Genomic DNA, 19,466 nt, shown 5'->3' on the forward strand with positions numbered 1-19,466 from the left:
GAAAATAACAAGTCTTAAATGATCTCACCATTAAGGAACCAAGATGCTTCAAAACTTTTCCTGATTTCTTAGCAAGGAGCGCAATGTTAAAAATTTGAAAATCAAGTCCACCACAAGTTTTTGGTTGCGCTAACCTCTTCCACCTCAACCTATTCAGCTTCATCTTATCCACATCACCACCCCAATAGAATTTGTTTATCATAGCCTCAATCTCTGAACAAATAAAGGTCGGAATACAAAAATAACTCATTACATAGGCGAGAATAGTTTGACAATGGATTAAATAAGTATCTCTCTAGCACCCTCATTTCATTCTTTCAGCTTCTTCCACACCCGCTCCTTGACAAAAGCAAAGGCTTGAATTTTTTATTTCCGAGTAATATGAGAAGAGTTGTGACATTCTTTATTTATTTCCTTAACTCTAAAAGCTTTGAATGCTCATCAATTCTAATAATATACACATTTTGGCTGAATCAGAGTTGTGACTTTTAAAATTAATGTGCTGTTTAGAAGCATCCTCATAGAATTTCAAAAGATCGAGAGCTCATCAATAGTAGCCCCGGGAAAAAAAAAACTATGCTATTATGAGGAAAAAAAATGAGAAACCAGTGGGGCTCCATGAGGAATTCTAACTGGGATGGTCCCACTTCCTATAACAATAGCATTGTGTTGTTATCATTTGGAGAATTTGCCATTCCTATAGTAATATATATGTACTGCACTCTACATAACGTTATCACATTTCTTGTTGGGTGATTTATTCTTATTTTATTTTATCTTTGAAAAAAGTAATTGTTTATTTGTGCCTAAGAAAGTAGAGTATTAATTTGTAAGCATAATGAAGATTTGTTCTATCATTGTAGGTTACCTTGAATCGTCCTCATTACTTAAATAACCCTCCAACGTTAATTAACTATAACATTATTGATAATTTTGGTATTCAACTATTGCAAGATAATGATATATATATATATATATATATATATATATTTTGAAAAGTATTGCAAGATAATGATAATTATAGCCTTTAGCTTGTATAATGATAATTTAGAGATGACAGAGAGTAAGTGATATGAAGGTCCATATATACATACCTGCTCCTTTTCTTCTCTGAATATCATTTTTAAGGTGCATTTAAAAGACGTTGCAACTACCGTTAGCTCTAACGCACCTACCTAATCTTCTTTTTTGTCATTTAATGACAAAGTCCAACTAGTAGTTTCAAGTTTAATGACATACTTTTAATTACTATATTAGAGTGAACATATCTTGAAAGAGATTTTTTTTTATAAGTAAGGAAATATATTGAAAAGAAGTACAGGGTACTTCAACTCAATACAAAGATAAAGTAATAAGGAAAACTAAAAACAACAAAAAGAATTACATCTCACAAAATACTTAAAACCCCTTGGAGCCATGACTTTTTAAGATATGCTTCATTAAATTAAAACCTTACTAGGAAAACCCTTTGGGTAAAATCTAGTGAAGAAAAAAGAGTACATAAATTATTGAAAGAGATGTTTGACATGGGTAAACGAATTATTATTTTTTTGGTTAAAAAAATTATGTTGGAGACAGATTTTTTTTTTCAAAACAAAATATCTATATCAATGAGAAAAATATGAAAGATATTCAACTCATCTCTCAGAAGGGCTAAAAAACTATAGCAAAACTGGTGACAACTCAACCCAAAAAAGCAGCAACTGACCTGCAAAACACCAAGAAAGAAACGAAAACCTCTAAAGTCAAACAGAACCTAAAGCTCAAAAAAAGCCATAATTTATTTTTGATGAACGGGAAAAATAAGCGACAACTACATAGCAAGAAGATCCCTAGACGGGGCGTCTCAAGGCAAGTGAAGTCACATTGAGTAAAGGCAATCCGCCAGACCATTAGCTTCGCACAAAATGTAATCAACCGAATCTCCTAGTTACGAGACATGAGAAGGTGGATATCCATAAACAAACTTGCACTCGCATGAAAATGAAATCTCTCATGGCAAATCATCTCCACAACATCCAGACAATCTGAGTCAAAGTAAGCCCTCCTAATGTTGTGTTTCCATGGCAACAACAAGCTCATCTTCATCACATGCAATTCTAATGTCCTTGAAAGTTAGCTAAAGTGGTAAGATCTAGGGGAGATAAGGGTTTGAGAGGGTCAATGGTCCAGGGTTCGAACCCTGAGAGAACTAATTTACTAACATTACTAACAACTAACATTTGCCTATAAAAAAACCTTGCAATTCCACTAACAAAGGGTCTCCTCCTTACTCTCCTGCATAAAATCCAGCCCGTCAAACACCATGAGAATCACGAATAACTCCTCTCATCCCGATACAGTTATGGGAGTGGTCATAAGCATCGTCAATCGTGAGAGACACAAAACCCACCGAAGGAGGAAGCTTCCAACAAACATGTTGCAAGGGAAATTATGGCTATGTTTGGTATGCCTAACTGATAAGCTAGCTGAAAGTTTGAAAAACTAGCTGAAAGTTTATAAGCTAGATGAAAGCTGATAAACTAACTGAAAACTGAAAGCTGATAGCTAAAATAAAGTTATCTCATTGAAAAAAAGTGTTTGGTAAAACTAGTTATTGAACAAGCTGAAATTGTAAAATGACATAAAGGGACATACTTATAAAATTCTTTTTTACATTTAGCATTACTTTATTTACACATCAATACATATATGTTATTAAAATAATTATCACTTTAAATATTTTAATTTAGCTCAAATTGTTTATCATCTAAAAAAACTATTAGTTTTTCATTTATTTTCATTTTTTATTTTTTTATTAATTTAAATAGAATTAAAAAAATTAAATAACTTTATTCTAATCTAATAAAGTAAACTTATATTTGTCTAAATTAATAAAATATTTTAAAAAATATTAACAATTGAATATTGAATAGTAGTTATTTCAATATAAAAATAATTAGATTTTAGTTTCTTTATAAATATAAAAAGGATAATGATAGAATTTTATTAAAATGATAAGGGAGAATAAATTCAATTAGCTTTAAGCTGGTAGCTTATTAAAAGATCTATAACCTATTAAAGTAAGCTCTTTTACCAAATGCTTTTAAGAAACTTTTAAGTTAGTCAAATAAGTTATAAGCTAGCTGAAATTACATGTCAAACATAACTTATGTGAGAAAAAGAAAAAGAGAGAAGATATGTAGAGAAGAATAAAGAATTAAAATATGTGAGAAAAAGATATAAATTTAACTAACAGATTTGTGTGAATTATGAATTCCCTTTGGATTTGGCATACATAAATCAAAGAATCAATTGAAATTTATATAAACTAAAAAAAATGAATACAACAAGAATATAATATTAACTAACAGATTTGTGTAGATTATGAATTCCCCTTGGATTTGGCATCTTTGCATACATAGATCAAAGAATCAATTGAAATTTATATAAATTTTAAAAAAATGAATACAACATATATTAAGTAAGAGAGACAAGAGTTTTTTTTTTAAAAAAAAGTAAGAGAGAAAAGGCAAAAGAAAAAATGAATTAAATCGTTACATGGGATTGGGGGCGAGGTTATACATATCTATCCAATGAGAATGGATGGTGTAAGAAAATCCCACTAACATATTTGTTCGGATTTTCTGTTTTTTTTTTACATCAGAAAGATAAATTACACATGTTAGGAATTGATATTTGAATCTCCCTCTACCCAACTCACATGTCCCCAGCTCCTACCAATTGAGCTATCCCACCGGGACATTTGTGCGGATTCTAAATCTTCAGTCTCTTTATAATTTTTTTTTGAAACACTAGTACGTTTATATACTTTCTCCGTTCCAAAATTATTGTAGTTTTAACTTTTTTTGTTTTATTCTAAAATCATTGTTGTTTTATATATCCAAAGCATTTTATCTCATTATTTTCCATTCATGCCCTCATTTAATATTGTATGTCCATAATACCACCTCTTATTTCACCAATCACAATACTCACAAATTAGTTGACTAATGATTTTCATTCTCTCTCTTTCATATAACTCATATTAAATAAGGATGTTTCAATCAAATTATAACATTAATCAATGAAATCTTAACTTTTATGCATAACTTTAAACTACAATAGTTTTGGAACGGAGGGATTATAAATCAAACGATCAATTGAAATTCATTTAAATTGAGAATAATGAATACAAACAAGTATACAACATATATTTATCAAGAGAGAGAAAATGATGAATTCGATCAATAGTTGGGGGTAGGGGCGTATCTAGAGAGGGGTTAGCAGGGGGCATGTCCTCTGAGAATTTTGAAATTTTCACCGACTATAGGTATTTTCCGAACTAGAAAAAATGAATTTATCATTTCAACTAAGACACTATCATTATGATGTTTCTCGGGATCCTAATTTAGGAAAAAATTCTAGTTTATTCGAGTTTACCAGAAGTTAGTTGAAATTGGAAATGCAACATTATTTGCATTTGTTGATAGATTGATACGTCTTGTTTTGACACTCCCTGTTTTAACAGCATCTACAGAACGATCCTTTCTGCAATGAAAGTTCTTAAGACTCGGCTTCGCAACAAAATTGAAAATGATCCTCTCAAAAATTTATTAGTTATATATATCGAGAGAGAAATTACTAAAAAAAATTAAGTTAATACAATAATAGATAAATTTAGTAAATGAAAGAACAAAGAGTTATATTAAAATAATTGGTTATTATTTAAAGTTTATATAATATTCAATTAAGATTTTTATAGTCTTATATTTCGATCCCTTCCCAACAAGAAAATTCTGAATACGCCCTTGGTTGGGGACCACGTTGTAGATATCCATGTAATAATTTAAATTTTTTTAAGTAACTTATATGTCACAATTTTAACCATTATCAAAATGTTGAATTAAATAATAAATTATTTTAATATATAAGAATGAATTGATGGATAAACATATATAATATAATATTACCTCTAAATAATGGATAAATTTACAAATTACAATGTATTATACGTTTATATTTTATACTATTATGTTTAATATGACGTACCAAATAAACTGAAATGATAAATGGTTATAGTTGGATGGTTTGATAGATAGAATATACTCCCTCCATTATTTTTTATAAGAACCAAATAAGAGATACATCTTGGTCATTTTTATAAGAACCAACTTGGAGGTCGTGATGCATTTATTAATTTTTTACAAAAATGTCCTTATTTAATAGAATTTTATGTCTCTTTCCACTTTCATAACATTAATGATACATAGAAATTAAGAATAATGAGTGGAGGGTAACTTTAGAAAGTTGATATAAATTAAGAACAAAATTAATGCAATTTCCTAAATTAACTAAATTTCTTAAAGTGTGTGAAATTGTTACTTAATTTTTATATTAAGGAACGAAGAGAGTAATTTTTTTTTATTTGAAGTGGTTAAGTCCTACAAAAATGTAAGTGGGCTTCTCCTCGATCACTTTTTGTGTGGGTAATTTTTGAGTGCTGTCCCAATTGAGACAGTTTCAAAACAGTCTCATACTTAACCAATACAAATATGACACATGTTATTAGATATTTTGAAGTTAATATTTTACAAAAAAAATATTTTAATCCCAGCTAATCTGCATCCTCATATTTTATTTCATAAAAATGATAAATGAACCACTAAATTTATACGGTGATTAAGTTAAATGTTGATTATGATTTATGAGTTTGGATTTAAATCATAATTATTTGTGATAGTTTTTAGAATAGAATATATATATTTTTTGGAATAGAATATAAACTATTGATTGATAAAGATTAAAAAATATAATTTGTTGAATGTTATGGGTTAAATTGTAGTCTTTAGAAGAAAGTATAATAATGTAGATTAATTGAGACTAAAATTTAGTTTAGTAAAATGTTGGTGTTGAAAAATCAAATATTTGGTGACGGTTAAAAAAAATAAAAAATAAAGAACTAACACATGTCATAAGTTTATTAGTTGCATTTGAGACTGTTTTAAAATTTTCTCAATTGAGACAATACCGAAGATGTCAGCTTTTTGTGTATGTAGAAGGTTATTGTAGGCCCCTCTACGAGAGAATAAACTCAAATTATTCAGTAAAATAGGCACAAATTTTATTCAACACAAAACTATTATATCGGCTATTTTTCTAATTCACACCGACAAATGGGTATGAAATTGAAATGATATATATCCAATTGCGGGTGAAGAAATAAACCTCATGACGCTGACTAGGAAGAAATCATGGATATCCAAGTGATTGATCCGGAAAGATTGATTGATAATGATATCAGAAGTTCAGAACAAACACAAATGTTCTAATATTGTGATTTTATGTTGTGTTTCATACATGTATGAGAAAATGAGGGGTAAACGTTAACTTTTTGATTCAACTTTAAGTAGATTTTTTTTACACAAAATTTAAATTTGTAATTTTATTGAAAAAGAATTAATTAATTATAATTTAAACCAATATGATCTTATTCCCGAATGATAGCTTGAGTGATAAGAGTTAAGAGACATATGACTTAGGGTGGAAAATGTTCAGAAATCAATTTTTAGATAGTAAATTTTATCTTTCCAATGTAAAATTCAATGATTGAGAATATCCCAATCCAAAAAGTAACACCAAATGCAGTTAGTTACATGGCAATAGCGCAATCAATCAAAAGATCGAGTTCGAGTAGTAGTGCCGACTATCTTCAACCTTGATCTTCATGGATCTGTCTATGTTCAGTGCTTGAGTGCTATTTCTGACTCATGTCAATGCATTTTGATTTGACTTGGTCTTATATACCTTGCTGATCAATGTAGAAAATTAAATGTGCAGTTTTTTAGGAATGAAATGTTGTGTGAAATCGTGACCAACACAATGTGAAAAAGGCAAGTGCAATTAAGATGGAACCACCAGCATGGAGGATCATCACATCATTCTATTATTCAGAATTCCATTATATTGTTGTTAAATACTATATTTTAGTCCTGACATGTAGAATCAAATTTAAAAAGGGCCTTAGAAAATAAATATATAATTTTTTGATCATTGTTGATAAAAAAATTTGGTCATTGACAAAAAAAAAATTAATATAAAAATGACAGGTGACGTTATGCTGCTCATATGAAAGATTGACAATCCATGTCAATTTTTCACATGGTCAATCCAAAATTTTGTGTACCACTTTTGGTTCTTTACCTCCCCTTTCCCATTCTTCTTCTTTCCACTTAATCGACCTCCGCAACGACCACCTAGCTCTCACTCAACCATCACCCAATCCCCTACTCCTCGGTCCTTCCCTTACCACAACAATCTTGGAAGTGACACTCAATTGAGAGAATCGATTTTGCCTGATAAAGAAGCTACCCTGGGACGTTCAGCCACACGTGAGTCTCCTGCTTGCTTTAATCAATTCACAATACATGAGAACAAACATTTTTCTTATCCACGTTTAAGCATAGGATGCGATTATGGAAGAGCTAGACGCAGAACCCAACCACGTTTGAGTTGACATAATTGAGTTATGTAAACGTAAGTTTAAGTAACATGATTTATGTTTGAATGTTACAAAAAACGTGACAGAATTTTGTTTAGACAACTTTGATTATATATAATTGCTTTTGAGTATATAATGACTAAAATGAGTATAAATATTATAATGAATTACTAATTCCTAACAAATTTTATTTTTTATTATTTTGGGTCAAATATTTACGTTTGGATTTGTTTTTTATTCAATAACGTAATAATAATAAAAAGAAAATCAAAACCCCATTGAAACGTTGGCCCAGGCCCTTCATTCTAGAGTGTGTGGGTGAAATCAGAAATGTGTGCAGCAGAGACAAACAACAGAGCAGACAAAAACCAAGAGAGAAAGACGGTGGTCGGAGCTTCAGCGACTCCGGCGAGGCGCGGCTGATTCAATTGACGGCGCGGCGAGTTCGGCACACACTGACACGCAGTGAGAAATGCAAGGTAACACTCATTGGCGGAACCAACTGTGCTGCAACTGCAACCTGTGTGTATAGCTTACCTTACCCCTATTCTTATTCACTCTTTCTATCACCATGTTTTCTCTTTCTCTGTATCCCAAATTCTTCATGTCAATGAATGCTGGAAACAACTAGTTTGATTAGTAAATGAACATCATTTTTTGTTTGTTTGTTATAATATAGAAAAGTAATGTGATTAGTTCTATTGTTGTCAATTAGATAATTCAAGTTTCCTAGAATTTCAATTTCCTCAGAATTTTCAAATGCTGAAATGCATAATCCAAACATAGTCTAATTGTTCTTTTTTATAAATTTGTTGCAGAATTATCAGGGAAGGTTGTTAGTCCATTGTGGTTGTGGGTTTGAAACCTTGGTACTTCACTACATATTTTGATTTTTGAACTCTATTTCTTGCTCTTCCTGTAATTGAATTCTTTGAAGAACAGAACCCCCACTTGTTGCATTTGACAAAATGGTGTCAGCTTTGGTCTCTCGTGCTTCGCATAGGTTCCTCAAATCTTCTCTCATTTCTTCTATCTCCTCCAAATCTCCTTACCCCTCCATCTCCAATCCATTGATCTCCTCTAAACAATTTGTAGAACGAAAACCTGGTCTGAATCTTCTACTCAGTCCTTTCAAGCCACCCCACCGTCAAATTTCTAATGTTGAATTTTGTAGAAGTGTTAGATCTCTCCCGAATATCCAGTTTATTGTGCACATCTCTACATCGCCTTCAAGTTTAGGAAACGGTTCAAAGGAAGATAAGAATCAAAGAAGTAATGTGAGTAGTGGAGTGGATATCTCTTGGATCGACTTGTACTTGCCTAGGCGGGTTCAGCCCTATGCTCGGCTTGCTCGGCTTGATAAGCCAATTGGAACATGGTTGCTTTTATGGCCTTGTATGTGGTAAGATTTTTTGTTTACTTATATTGTATTATTATGTCTAAACACTCTTGATGACAACATGGAGAGCTTAATAGTTTTTATCATATAACTGGATTGCTAGTTCGAAATGTGTGTAACACCTTTAAAATTGGTAGTGAGTTGATGAAATTTCAAAGGCCACGCACGAAGTTCCGTCTTTTCATTTGTTTTGTAAATGTGCAACTTAATTTATTTTATATAGTTGTTATGCTTAGATTATTCTTCTTTCTCTTTTGAGAAATTCTAAATTCCTACCATAGGTCAATTGCCTTAGCTGCACCCCCTGGTCACCTTCCTGATTTTAAAATGTTGACTCTGTTTGGATGTGGAGCATTGCTTTTAAGAGGAGCTGGGTGTACTATAAATGATCTGCTTGATCGGGATATTGATACAAAGGTCAGTACGGTTGTCTTTTCTTTCTCTTTTTTGTAAAGGATCACAGGCATCCTTCATAGAAAACAAACCTGCTTGAGTCGACAATGACCACTACGGGCCTTTGTCAATCTGTAGCTGCCTTTTCTTTTTGTTGCAGTGTTTTTTTGGCAACAAAAGATGCCGAAATAGTAATGTGTGTTGTAAATTAGTATAAGAGATCATGATCTGAAGCTAATTTAATAGATATTGATAGAAAAATGATCTGAAAGCTAAGTCATGCCAAGACTAGTGCTTTAAGATTTCATATGGTCTGTAAGTTCATCTTTATTTTCTTTAATTTAGATGGACAACTTGCTTATCATGTTGCTTGTATCCTGATTTTTTCCTGTCTTCTAGTAGGATTTTTTGTCTTCCTTTCTTTCTACTTAACATTAATATCATCCTATTATTGAACTTATATTGCGTTTTAAAAAATGCCTTTGCTAGATTGTGCATTTGAGGGTCTAAGTGACGGATAAGAGAGGACTAGATTCAGGTTGAATAAAACGGCCTAATAGATATAATTTTCATACCGTAAAATATGCTAGAACAAGTAACTTATAGGCATGGTTATAGATGATGAAAGCCCTCTATTACATTAACTCAATATTTCCCATCCATTAGGATAACACCGGAGACATTGGTTGGTGTCTTATTTAATTTAATTTTATTGCTATACGGTATAACCCTTGTGATATTTTTTTGACTGAAGCACTTTATGTTTATTGAGCATATGATTGAGGTTAATGTCACACTTCTTCCCTTGACTTTTTCAGAAATAATGCAGGTAGAACGTACAAAGTCAAGACCTGTGGCAAGTGGTCTTTTGACCCCATTTCAAGGACTCTCTTTTCTTGGATTTCAATTGCTTTTGGGTCTTGGAATACTTTTGCAACTAAATAATTATAGGTTAGTAAATTTGAATTGCCAAAATGGGTCTATGCGTATTATGTTGGGACGTAGACGATTGAATATGTAATATCTTGATTAGCTAAGAAGAAGATATCGCCTTTCTTGATCCATAATCTGTGGTGCATGTCCTTCATTATGGTAGTCTGATCCTGATCACAAAAGCTGGCAAATACCATATTATTTTGATATTTAATAAGATTAAAGACTGTATAGAGTTTCTGAAACTAATTTACCTAGATTGTTCCCTTCAAGAGACCTTGAAAATATTAAATAATGGGAGGAAAGTAGGTTAAAATGATATGCACAGAATGTGAAAAATAATCTCTTTTGAACTTCTGGCACGTAGAGCAGGTAACTGTTTCTTTATTACCAAGACTGTTTATTAAAGTAGCTTAGCAGTTGCGTCTCCTGCATATTAGCCTCTACTGCATATTAGTGTTAGTCATTATCGAAATTGATTCAATTGCACAAGGAAGACATATCACTGGCTATGTCCACTACCAAACCCTATCTAAGAAAGAAGATAAAGCGTTTCTATGAAGTATTTAATTATTTATCCTGCTAAACTGAAAACATTGTTGTTTTCAGGACAAAGACTGATCCCTTTCTTCAAAAAAGAGTTTTGCTTCAAGTAACTTGCGATTGCTATGCATCCCTATATTTTAGTGTGCATGTTGTCATTATCTCATTTGCAGGCATATTTAAATTGAGATGAAGTGTGAATGAATGAATCTTGCTAAGATTTCTAATATTTTTTTGGCTTGCATACCACAGCCGTGTTTTGGGTGCTTCGTCCTTGTTTCTCGTCTTCTCCTATCCCCTCATGAAGAGGTTTACATTTTGGGTAATGATTTTCCTCATTTCTAATTTCTTCTGACTGGTTTTGTTTTTGTTATTACCTTTGATGCATAATCTCATTATGATTTTATATGGTGCTCTGATGCTATATTGGTTAGCCTCAAGCCTATCTAGGGTTGACCTTTAATTGGGGGGCTTTGTTAGGATGGGCAGCAATTAGAGGAAGTCTGGATCCATCTATCGTGCTGCCACTTTATGCCTCTGGAGTTTTTTGGACCCTTGTGTATGATACTATTTATGCACATCAGGTAAAAACAGCATTTCTTCTTGAAAGATGTAAGCCCTGTGATTTTGCTCCTCTGTTCTGTCTTTTCATTGTTTCTTATTGGCTTAGTGTCTGGGATCTGGTAAGAAGAGGGCTTTACGGGGTTTTTGCTTCTTATTACTGCACTTCTTCATGTTGATGGGCTTAAAATGCTCTCCTTCAGATATGGGGGGTGTTGAAGTAATGATATGATTTGCATTTCAACCATGTTCAGACGATTATATTGTCTCTAACAGTTTAGGTGTTATGGAACAAAGAATACAATGACAAGACTGCTTGGTATTGTTCACATGAATAAAGCAGTGTAATCAAAATTCTTGTACTGTCTAATGATGTTTTCTAACTTTGGCATGCAGGATAAAGAAGATGACCTGAAAGTGGGAGTTAAATCAACAGCTTTACGCTTTGGTGATTTGACAAAGCAATGGATTACTGGTTTTGGGTTTGCATGCCTTGGTAATCTTGCTCTCAGTGGTTTTAATGCTGAACTAGGTATCTTTTTATAAATATCATCCTGTTCTCTTTTTTCATGACTATTTGGGTTACAATGATGGTTTTTTTTTGACCTCCTGATTCATATGACTGGAGCAGGTTGGCCATATTATGCATGTCTGGCAGCTGCATCCGGACACTTGGGCTGGCAAGTATGGACAGTTGACCTTTCATCGCGTGCTGATTGCAATAGGAAGTATGTTTGGCAGGATTTTGTGCATATGTTAATGATTTAATTATCCAAAAGCCCATCTTCTGATAGGATCTCAAACATTACTTTATTGGCTTGAACATCAGCTGGAGTGTCATAATGTTTTTATTTTTCTAATGGCCATGCCATGAAAAAGCAAATTTGAGATTATCATAAACTTTTTCAAAATTCAATTTCAGTTTTTTAAAAACTTAATTTTATGACTTTGCTACTAAGACTTGATGGCATATTTAGTTTTATGTCCTCAGAGCTCAACATAGGAAACCCTCCAAAATGTAGTGTTTGCTCTATTTTTCTGTTAGTTACTTTTCAGGCGTTTTAATGTGGATTGCAATATGGTAAAAAGCTTCTGATGTATTGATTAGCTTAATTACAATATAAAGTTCATTTCAATTCTCTTAAAATTAAACATGATGACCTGATTTTTGTACCTTTTTTTCCCCCATCTCTTCAGATTTGTCTCAAATAAGTGGTTTGGAGCTATCATATTTGGTGGGATCCTTGCTGGGAGGCTTTCATCATAGTGGTAAATTTTGCCTATAATATAGTAATAACAAATCAAACATTGTGCGCATTCCAAATATGACCTTCCTAGGACAATCTGATTACATCTTTGTACACTTCTGTACATTTCTCTTCTATACCATGTTTTAAAAGACCACTTCGTATTACATGTTTGAACATGTTCTAATATCATTAGTTTTATCAAAATCTAGTTTCCGTGCTAGTCAACTAACTCTTTGACACACTTTTTTACTTTTAATCACACTTCTTAGTATATGAGGAAAGTATGATGTCGCAAGATTACCCCACCTAGTGGGAAAGTACTTGGTTGTTGTTATTGTTTTATTATTGAGTAATTTTTATGTGGATCCCCTTAATTTTTAGTGAAACTCGTTAATTTTTCTCAATAATAAAGCGCGTGTTAGAAAGCATGTGTCATAGCGGATGTTAATGTTAGTATTCCTGTAATTAAACTCGAAGGTTGAAGCTAATGGAGGCACTTATGTGTCATAGTATGTCAATGGCAATTTGTTGTAGGGCTAACTAGTTGATTGACTTGATTAACTAGTTACTAAATATTTTTCTTCATTATATCTGCAGAAGGCACTGTGAGCTTACATGAATAAGACTTGAAAGAAGTAGATGATTGTCTTTTGGTGTGCAAAACCTGGACACTGCATCTCCTTAGACTTGAGGTTGTGACTTGTGACCAAGAAATCAACAGGGAACCTGCCCAGTTTGAATTACGAGAAAATACTCTGCGAGTGGGAGATGCCAATGCACAGTAGCTGCCATTTGAAGGTTCAAACTATGGAGTCAGTGAATGTTCAGGGGCGGAGTATAGAGTATTGATAGGTGCCCTTAGTTAATTAGTTATTTACTTAGTTGTGATAGTTTTAGTTAGTTTGAGAGAGTGAGAGAATGTTATAAATAAGAGACTTAGAGAGAAATAACATCTTTAGGGTCATTGGGAATTGGGAGAGGCCATGCTCTCTCGAATAACCTGTAAATTCTTAGTGTTACTTCAGTTTACTTTCTTCTTTAATGGCTGGTACCTATCAATTAGTCCACTCGGGTCTGGACGAGTAAAAGGGCATCATATTTGTTACATGATGACTTTCATATTGATTATTGGCAGTACATGGGGTATTTTCCATGTAAGAAAAATCAGACACATTGAAAAACTTGTAATACAATTCAAGAACAAGATTGAAAATGAAAGTTGCTACAAAGATTCGTTTCTCTGTGTTGACAATAGAATAAAGCACATATTTGTGGAATGTTGTTACTAATGTTTGCAACATATGTAGACTTCCATTATTGATTAATGTCCATGCTTTCGTTTTCCATAGTTAATAGCATGCCTCAATGTTATCAACTAGCGTGTTTGAATTAGTGGTGTCACAATTCAAAGCACAATAGCTCTTCCCAAGAAGTGAATATGCAATAAAAGAGTTTGCAGATTTGTGAAGCTTGTTTCATGCCAATAACATGCTAATGAGGTCTTTGGCAGAGTGGATAAAAATAATTACTCATGTCATCAATTGGTTTCCACAAGCCAATTTAGGATTTATGTTCCTTACTGTATGAGAAGTTATAGAAACATAAATCATGGGGAGTAATTTCTTGTTATTTGGTTGCACATGCTAAATTTTACTTTTCAAGCATTCTAAGGAGCAAGTTTAACAAGAAAGAAGTACGTTGCATCACTGTGAGGGTGGGGCAGGGATAGCAAGGAATGGAGTTGCAGTGACACTGCCCCATAGGACAAAGTGATGCTACGTATCTTTTTGTTTTGTGGTCCAAATTTACATATCTTGAAAAATGGTGTTTGATTAGTGGCTTGCAATAAGTAGTGTCCGTGTCTAAGACCTTTGCTTGGCAACCAGAATTGGATATAGTGGGGTAGAAGAAGAGGGAAGTATTGAAGTTCAACCGTAAGACTAGGACTAAAGATTAAGGGAAACTTTTGACCAATTCATTTACAAGTTGTGATAACCTGAAAAGGTAATAGAGGGTTCTCTAAAAGCTAAATTTAGAAGAAGAAGAAGAGCACTATCTATGAGACAGAGTATCTCCTACTCCTCCCAGTTTTACCCTCCCTAGACTTCCTAACCGATTTCTGGCGTTTACCTCCACCTTGACTGCTAAACATGGCAATTCTCCCTATCCCCTTAGAAATAGAGGTTAAGAATGTTCTTCCATTTCCCGCCTTATCAATCATGCCTTGTTTCATGAACATCTGCTCCTTCTCCAACTCGCTCAGCCTCACCCTCAATCTCGAAATCTCTAGCTTCAGCTCTCTGTTCTCCCGCCGCAGAGAAGCGTAGTTATCTCTCGGCGACATGGCAGCGCTTGGAACACCGCTGCTTATTCTCTGTGATAGCAGCCCATCTCCTGAACTTCCTGACAGTGCATTTTTCAAACGCAGCTGCTCAACATACAGGACTTGCACCACCATCTGCACTGGAAGCCGGTCGTTCTGGGCAGCATGGTTGCATGCTTCTTGAGACAGCTTCTGGCAGTCTATAAACTTGCAAAGCTTCTTGCATTCTTGTTCTGTCAATGTTGTATGTGCCTGAACAAAAAGAGGTGTTGTGTTTTGTCAACATGAAGAAGGAAAAATGAATAACAAACACACTCAACTGATTAGTTTTAGGGGGTTACTACTCGAACCACGTTTTTCATGAGAAACCTGCTAATACTAATTCTTGTAAGTGTAACTGTTGCATGATCAAGAATGAAGTTTGACTAGAATTTGCTTAAGTGCGTGTTTGGAAACCCTTCTATAATTAATTTTGAAGTCAAAATCAATTCTGGGGATCTGAGTAGTAGAACTGTTTCTGATGAGAGAGAAGTTGATCCAAACATGCTATAACTATTAGAATCAGACAAGGATTTTCTCTTTAGTTGAAGCAAATTTACCTTCAAATAAATGTCGATTGCTCTATAAAGGCCATCGTCAATGACACGAGCATAATCAGGAAGTGCCTCTATCAAAGCAATGAATTTCGGTAGACTTAAGCAAGGATCAGGAGCAATTTCTGCTAAATAAGCATCCATAAGCTGCCCCACTTTTAGCAGAGAACCATGGCAATTAGAACCAACCTCATCAGATTCATATCCATAATCTTCACTTTCTTCCTCATCAATCCTCTGCAAGAAATTCACCAGCAGCCTGTGAACTGTATCGACATCAAACAAGGAATCCCCACTCTGCAGAGATGGTATAAGAAGATCATCAAGTGAAACCATTTCCAACCTTAATGCTATCCTCCTTTCAAGCTCAAGCTTACAAGAAATGGTTGCACCTAACATGATAGCCATCTTCAACATACCAAATAAAAAGGTCAATGGAATGGAAGAGCTTTTGTCTGTTGGCATGAGACTCACAAGAGTTTCCACAATTGTCCTTTGATCCTTTTCTCCATTGGTTGGACTTGAATTTGTCCTTGATGGGTTCCAAAATTGACTCTTCCCAATACCCTTCAGTGATGATTCAGCATAATGAATCAGTGAAGAAATAATGTTATCTGATCCAACTCCCATTCTTCCCATAGCACTTATAACTCTCTGGAAGAAGTCAATACTCAACACTGAGAGATCTTCAACCCACCATGCAACACAACCTTCCTTTAGTTCTTTAGATTCACCATCACAATCTAATTTAGATAAACCAGAAGCTAGTTGCTCCTTGCATGCATTCATTGCAATGGCTTCTACACACCCTTTTGATATTCTAATCTCGTCCACCATGTCTGGAGGTAGCATCTCACAGGTGGATAATACTTCCACTGACTTCTGAAGACTTTGAAAGACAATCTCATTGAGATAAGTATCTGTTCTTGTGACAAGGTTTCGCTCCCGGTATTCTTCTGTCATTTCCAGGTACTCAGCTGCGCAACGTAGCCTCGCGACATTGAATGTTGTGATCTCGAAATTCATCCCATAACAGAACTTCATGGCGAGTTCAAATGTCTGGTATCCCCCTGGAAAGTTGAGGAGCTCCAAGTTCGAAAGATTGGAGCCTTTGGCTTCAGCAACCATCTTCCTGATCTTCCCACTCAGGGTCACCAAGGGAAACTTCATGAAAACAAGGAAAAAGTAAGTTTTTAAAGATTTTGAGTTCAAAGGAACTGTTTTGGTCAATTTAAGACATCATCTGAGTGTGTTTGGTTACTAGTTGTCTGCAATGTAAACGAATTTTCATCTCAATCAACAAGAAAAGCTTCATCCGTTTTTTGTCTTGAAGTGAGGACTAACGCTTATTTACAGTGATGCTCACAGATATAATGGGGGAAGCTAATGTGTACTCAAAAGAAGCCAAATAGAGTCATGAGCTTTTCCCTTTGATTTCTAAAGCAGGCATTACTTTTGGAAAACCAGTGGTAAATTTTAGTCCATGCTAACATGTTATGGATTCACATAAAGTATTCATAATATCCCAATTCATAGAAACTAGTATAACAGAACAAGCTCATGAATTTGTCAAGTAGTCTGTAAACCACATCTTCAAAGATTTACCTTGTGCAGCAGAAATGATTCCCCATCAACAACAATCGTAATGTCACCAGCAACATCAGCAAAAATCCTGCCATAAAAAAAAGATCAATATGGCATGACAATTGTCTTTAAACCTGCAATTCTACTATTCTCCCAAGAATTTAGATAACTCTCTCTACCTTAATAACTCCAAATATCTAACAATCAAACATGTTCTGTACATTAATATATGTTTGAATTAGCTTATTTTTCCTCAGAGTCACCTAGAAACTACTCCCATAAGCTTCTTTCCTTCTAGAACTGATTTTGGCTATAGAATCAACTGCAGAAGAATTTTCAAACATACTATAACCTTTATCTTTCAAGATTACTATGTAATGGTATAGACTATAGCCTTTATTCACAAAATCCAGATGAAACTGGCTAACCAAGTTATCAAATGCACAATCTAGAAAAAGGTACTATATAACTATAACTCTAACCCCATGTAAGATAAAACTTGAATGAAATGAGCTCTAACAAAACAAACACATGAAACTACATTCTTAATCCACCATCAAAAGAAATAAAAAGAGACAAGTATATCACACTCTTACTAGACAAAAAACAACACAGTCAGAGAGAACTAGGAAGCAAAAAGATCAATGAAGGTATTAATTAGTACCTTGTAGTGAATGAGTTGGAGAAGTTAGGAGTAGCTGGAGAGCGTTTAGAAGAAGAAAGAGAGTTCTCAGAAACCATTTTTCTTTCTTTCTTTCAATGTGTTGTGTATGTTTCTGTAACAGCAACACAAATTGTGACCCTGTGGCTGAGGATGATTAAACTATCAAATAATGTGTACGAAAGAAAGATTGCAGGTTTTCAGGAATATTGTGAAGTGAACACCCCAAAAAGCCCTCAACAAAGCTATCAAATATTCACAAATGCCATGGCACACACCCAAACAACAACACAACTTTTTCTTTTCGTTTTCATACAATATGTGATGTGTGTATAGCCAAAACCATCTTTTGCTTTTTGGCTGCTTTTGTTCCTGGCTTTTGAGTCACAATACTGTTACTCTAAACAGTGCTCAGATTTCATATTCTAATCAAGTACCATCGTTGGCCTTGGATGTTGGACATTACATTGCAAAAAAACTGAGTGCAGTGGTAAAATTTGCATACAGGTTGTGTTTGTAACTTTATTGGGTTTTGATTTTTGAAATTACCAAAACCAAAGGCTGAAATTATGGCTTTAAAATGTCCATTACTCACACAGTTACTCATAATATACTAATTAATAGCTTAATTTGCTACTCAAAATCAAATATGCAGCTGTATCAACTGCACAGCTTTAAATTTTTTATTTTATTTTAAGAAAGCTTTTAATTAAAGAATTTCGGATAAGAGTTACAATGAATTTCAAAATTTTAACAAATTGAAAGAAAGATATAAAAAATTGTGTTGCAGATACAAAATATAATTATTTACATAATAGATCCAAAATGAAACCAATCATTCAATTGTGATTTGAGTTTGACAAATTGCCTTTTTAAACGATTCGAAAGAAAATGTTGGTTGCATCTTTGCATAGTCATATAATTGATTCTCCAACTTTTAGAATCAATTTTTAAGTCAAAATTAATTCTAAATTCTAACTCTAAAATCAATTTTGTAATAAATTTATAAATCACAATTTTTGCAATAATACCAATGCATAGTTGATTCAAGTGATACATGTTTAATTTCTCTTTAACAATATCTTATATTTGAGTCTTGTGCATAAAAATATTTCGCGGGATATAACTCCCCTGTGGAAGTAACCACAAGACATGTCTTAAAAAAACAAAGGAACCAGAATGTATATTATCTTGGCTAAAAAAGAATTGCCTAAAAAATATGTCTTAAAAAGAACTTTGGCAATGGTGATCTGACCAATGGAAGTAAGTCAAGTAACCTTCCACAAATTTCAAAGAAAAATGAAAACCTGAACAAGTTACTACCATAAGCAGTAATGTTGAAAAGTAAAAGGTGTAACTAGTAGACTATCATAACATAATCCACATGCAGCAAACAGGGTGGCAGTGGTGTTGATTTGGTGAAGAAAAAGGGTCAATATTGGAGCTTACAAGGCAGAGAAGAAAAACAAAGTTTCATTTAAAAAGATAAAGTGGTCTAAGAGCATCTGACATAGGGTGTTAGTGGCATGGATCGATGCTACTGAGTTGACACAGAACTCAATAAAGATGCAATTATTAGAGACACAAACTACACATTCTGCCTTCTTATTCCTTTTCCTAAATTATTTTATTTATTCATTATTATTTTATCAATTAATTATAACATGTGTCATGTGGTAAGGCAAGTATGAATTTCTAAGTATATTCCTTAACTTTATGGATTGATAGCTTCACGTTTCTTTTCTT

The 19,466-nt window shown here is 33.4% G+C and overlaps 2 protein-coding genes across 4 annotated transcripts; one reads left to right on the forward strand and one right to left on the reverse strand.

Moving 5' to 3' along the window:
- The first annotated feature begins 7,775 nt into the window (after nucleotides 1-7,775).
- LOC130728106 (4-hydroxybenzoate polyprenyltransferase, mitochondrial) lies at nucleotides 7,776-13,798 on the forward strand. 3 transcript variants are annotated; one of them, XR_009015576.1, is made up of 10 exons: nucleotides 7,776-7,959; nucleotides 8,299-8,882; nucleotides 9,161-9,296; nucleotides 10,102-10,223; nucleotides 11,001-11,070; nucleotides 11,183-11,332; nucleotides 11,706-11,841; nucleotides 11,941-11,993; nucleotides 12,507-12,578; nucleotides 13,157-13,798. XR_009015576.1 is itself a non-coding variant. In XM_057579449.1 (10 exons), the coding sequence occupies exons 2-9, from the start codon at nucleotides 8,449-8,451 to the stop codon at nucleotides 12,574-12,576; spliced, it is 1,215 nt and encodes a 404-aa protein (XP_057435432.1). In that variant the 5' UTR covers nucleotides 7,776-8,002; nucleotides 8,299-8,448; the 3' UTR covers nucleotides 12,577-12,578; nucleotides 13,157-13,798. The 3 variants fall into 3 exon arrangements, 2 of the variants coding, with proteins under 2 accessions (XP_057435432.1, XP_057435431.1); XM_057579449.1 differs by having other exon boundaries at nucleotides 7,776-8,002; nucleotides 11,941-12,037; XM_057579448.1 differs by having other exon boundaries at nucleotides 11,941-12,037.
- Nucleotides 13,799-14,480: 682 nt separating this feature from the next.
- On the reverse strand, nucleotides 14,481-17,979 carry LOC130728107 (BTB/POZ domain-containing protein At3g08570-like). Its single transcript, XM_057579451.1, has 4 exons — nucleotides 17,724-17,979; nucleotides 17,081-17,147; nucleotides 15,482-16,639; nucleotides 14,481-15,134 (listed from the first exon to the last, which is right to left on the reverse strand). Exons 1-4 carry the CDS (start codon nucleotides 17,798-17,800, stop codon nucleotides 14,616-14,618), a joined length of 1,821 nt encoding a protein of 606 aa, XP_057435434.1. The 5' UTR covers nucleotides 17,801-17,979; the 3' UTR covers nucleotides 14,481-14,615.
- Nucleotides 17,980-19,466: the final 1,487 nt, after the last annotated feature.

The sequence above is a fragment of the Lotus japonicus genome, chromosome 1, assembly GCF_012489685.1.
Source record: "Lotus japonicus ecotype B-129 chromosome 1, LjGifu_v1.2".
Taxonomy (NCBI): Eukaryota; Viridiplantae; Streptophyta; class Magnoliopsida; order Fabales; family Fabaceae; genus Lotus; species Lotus japonicus.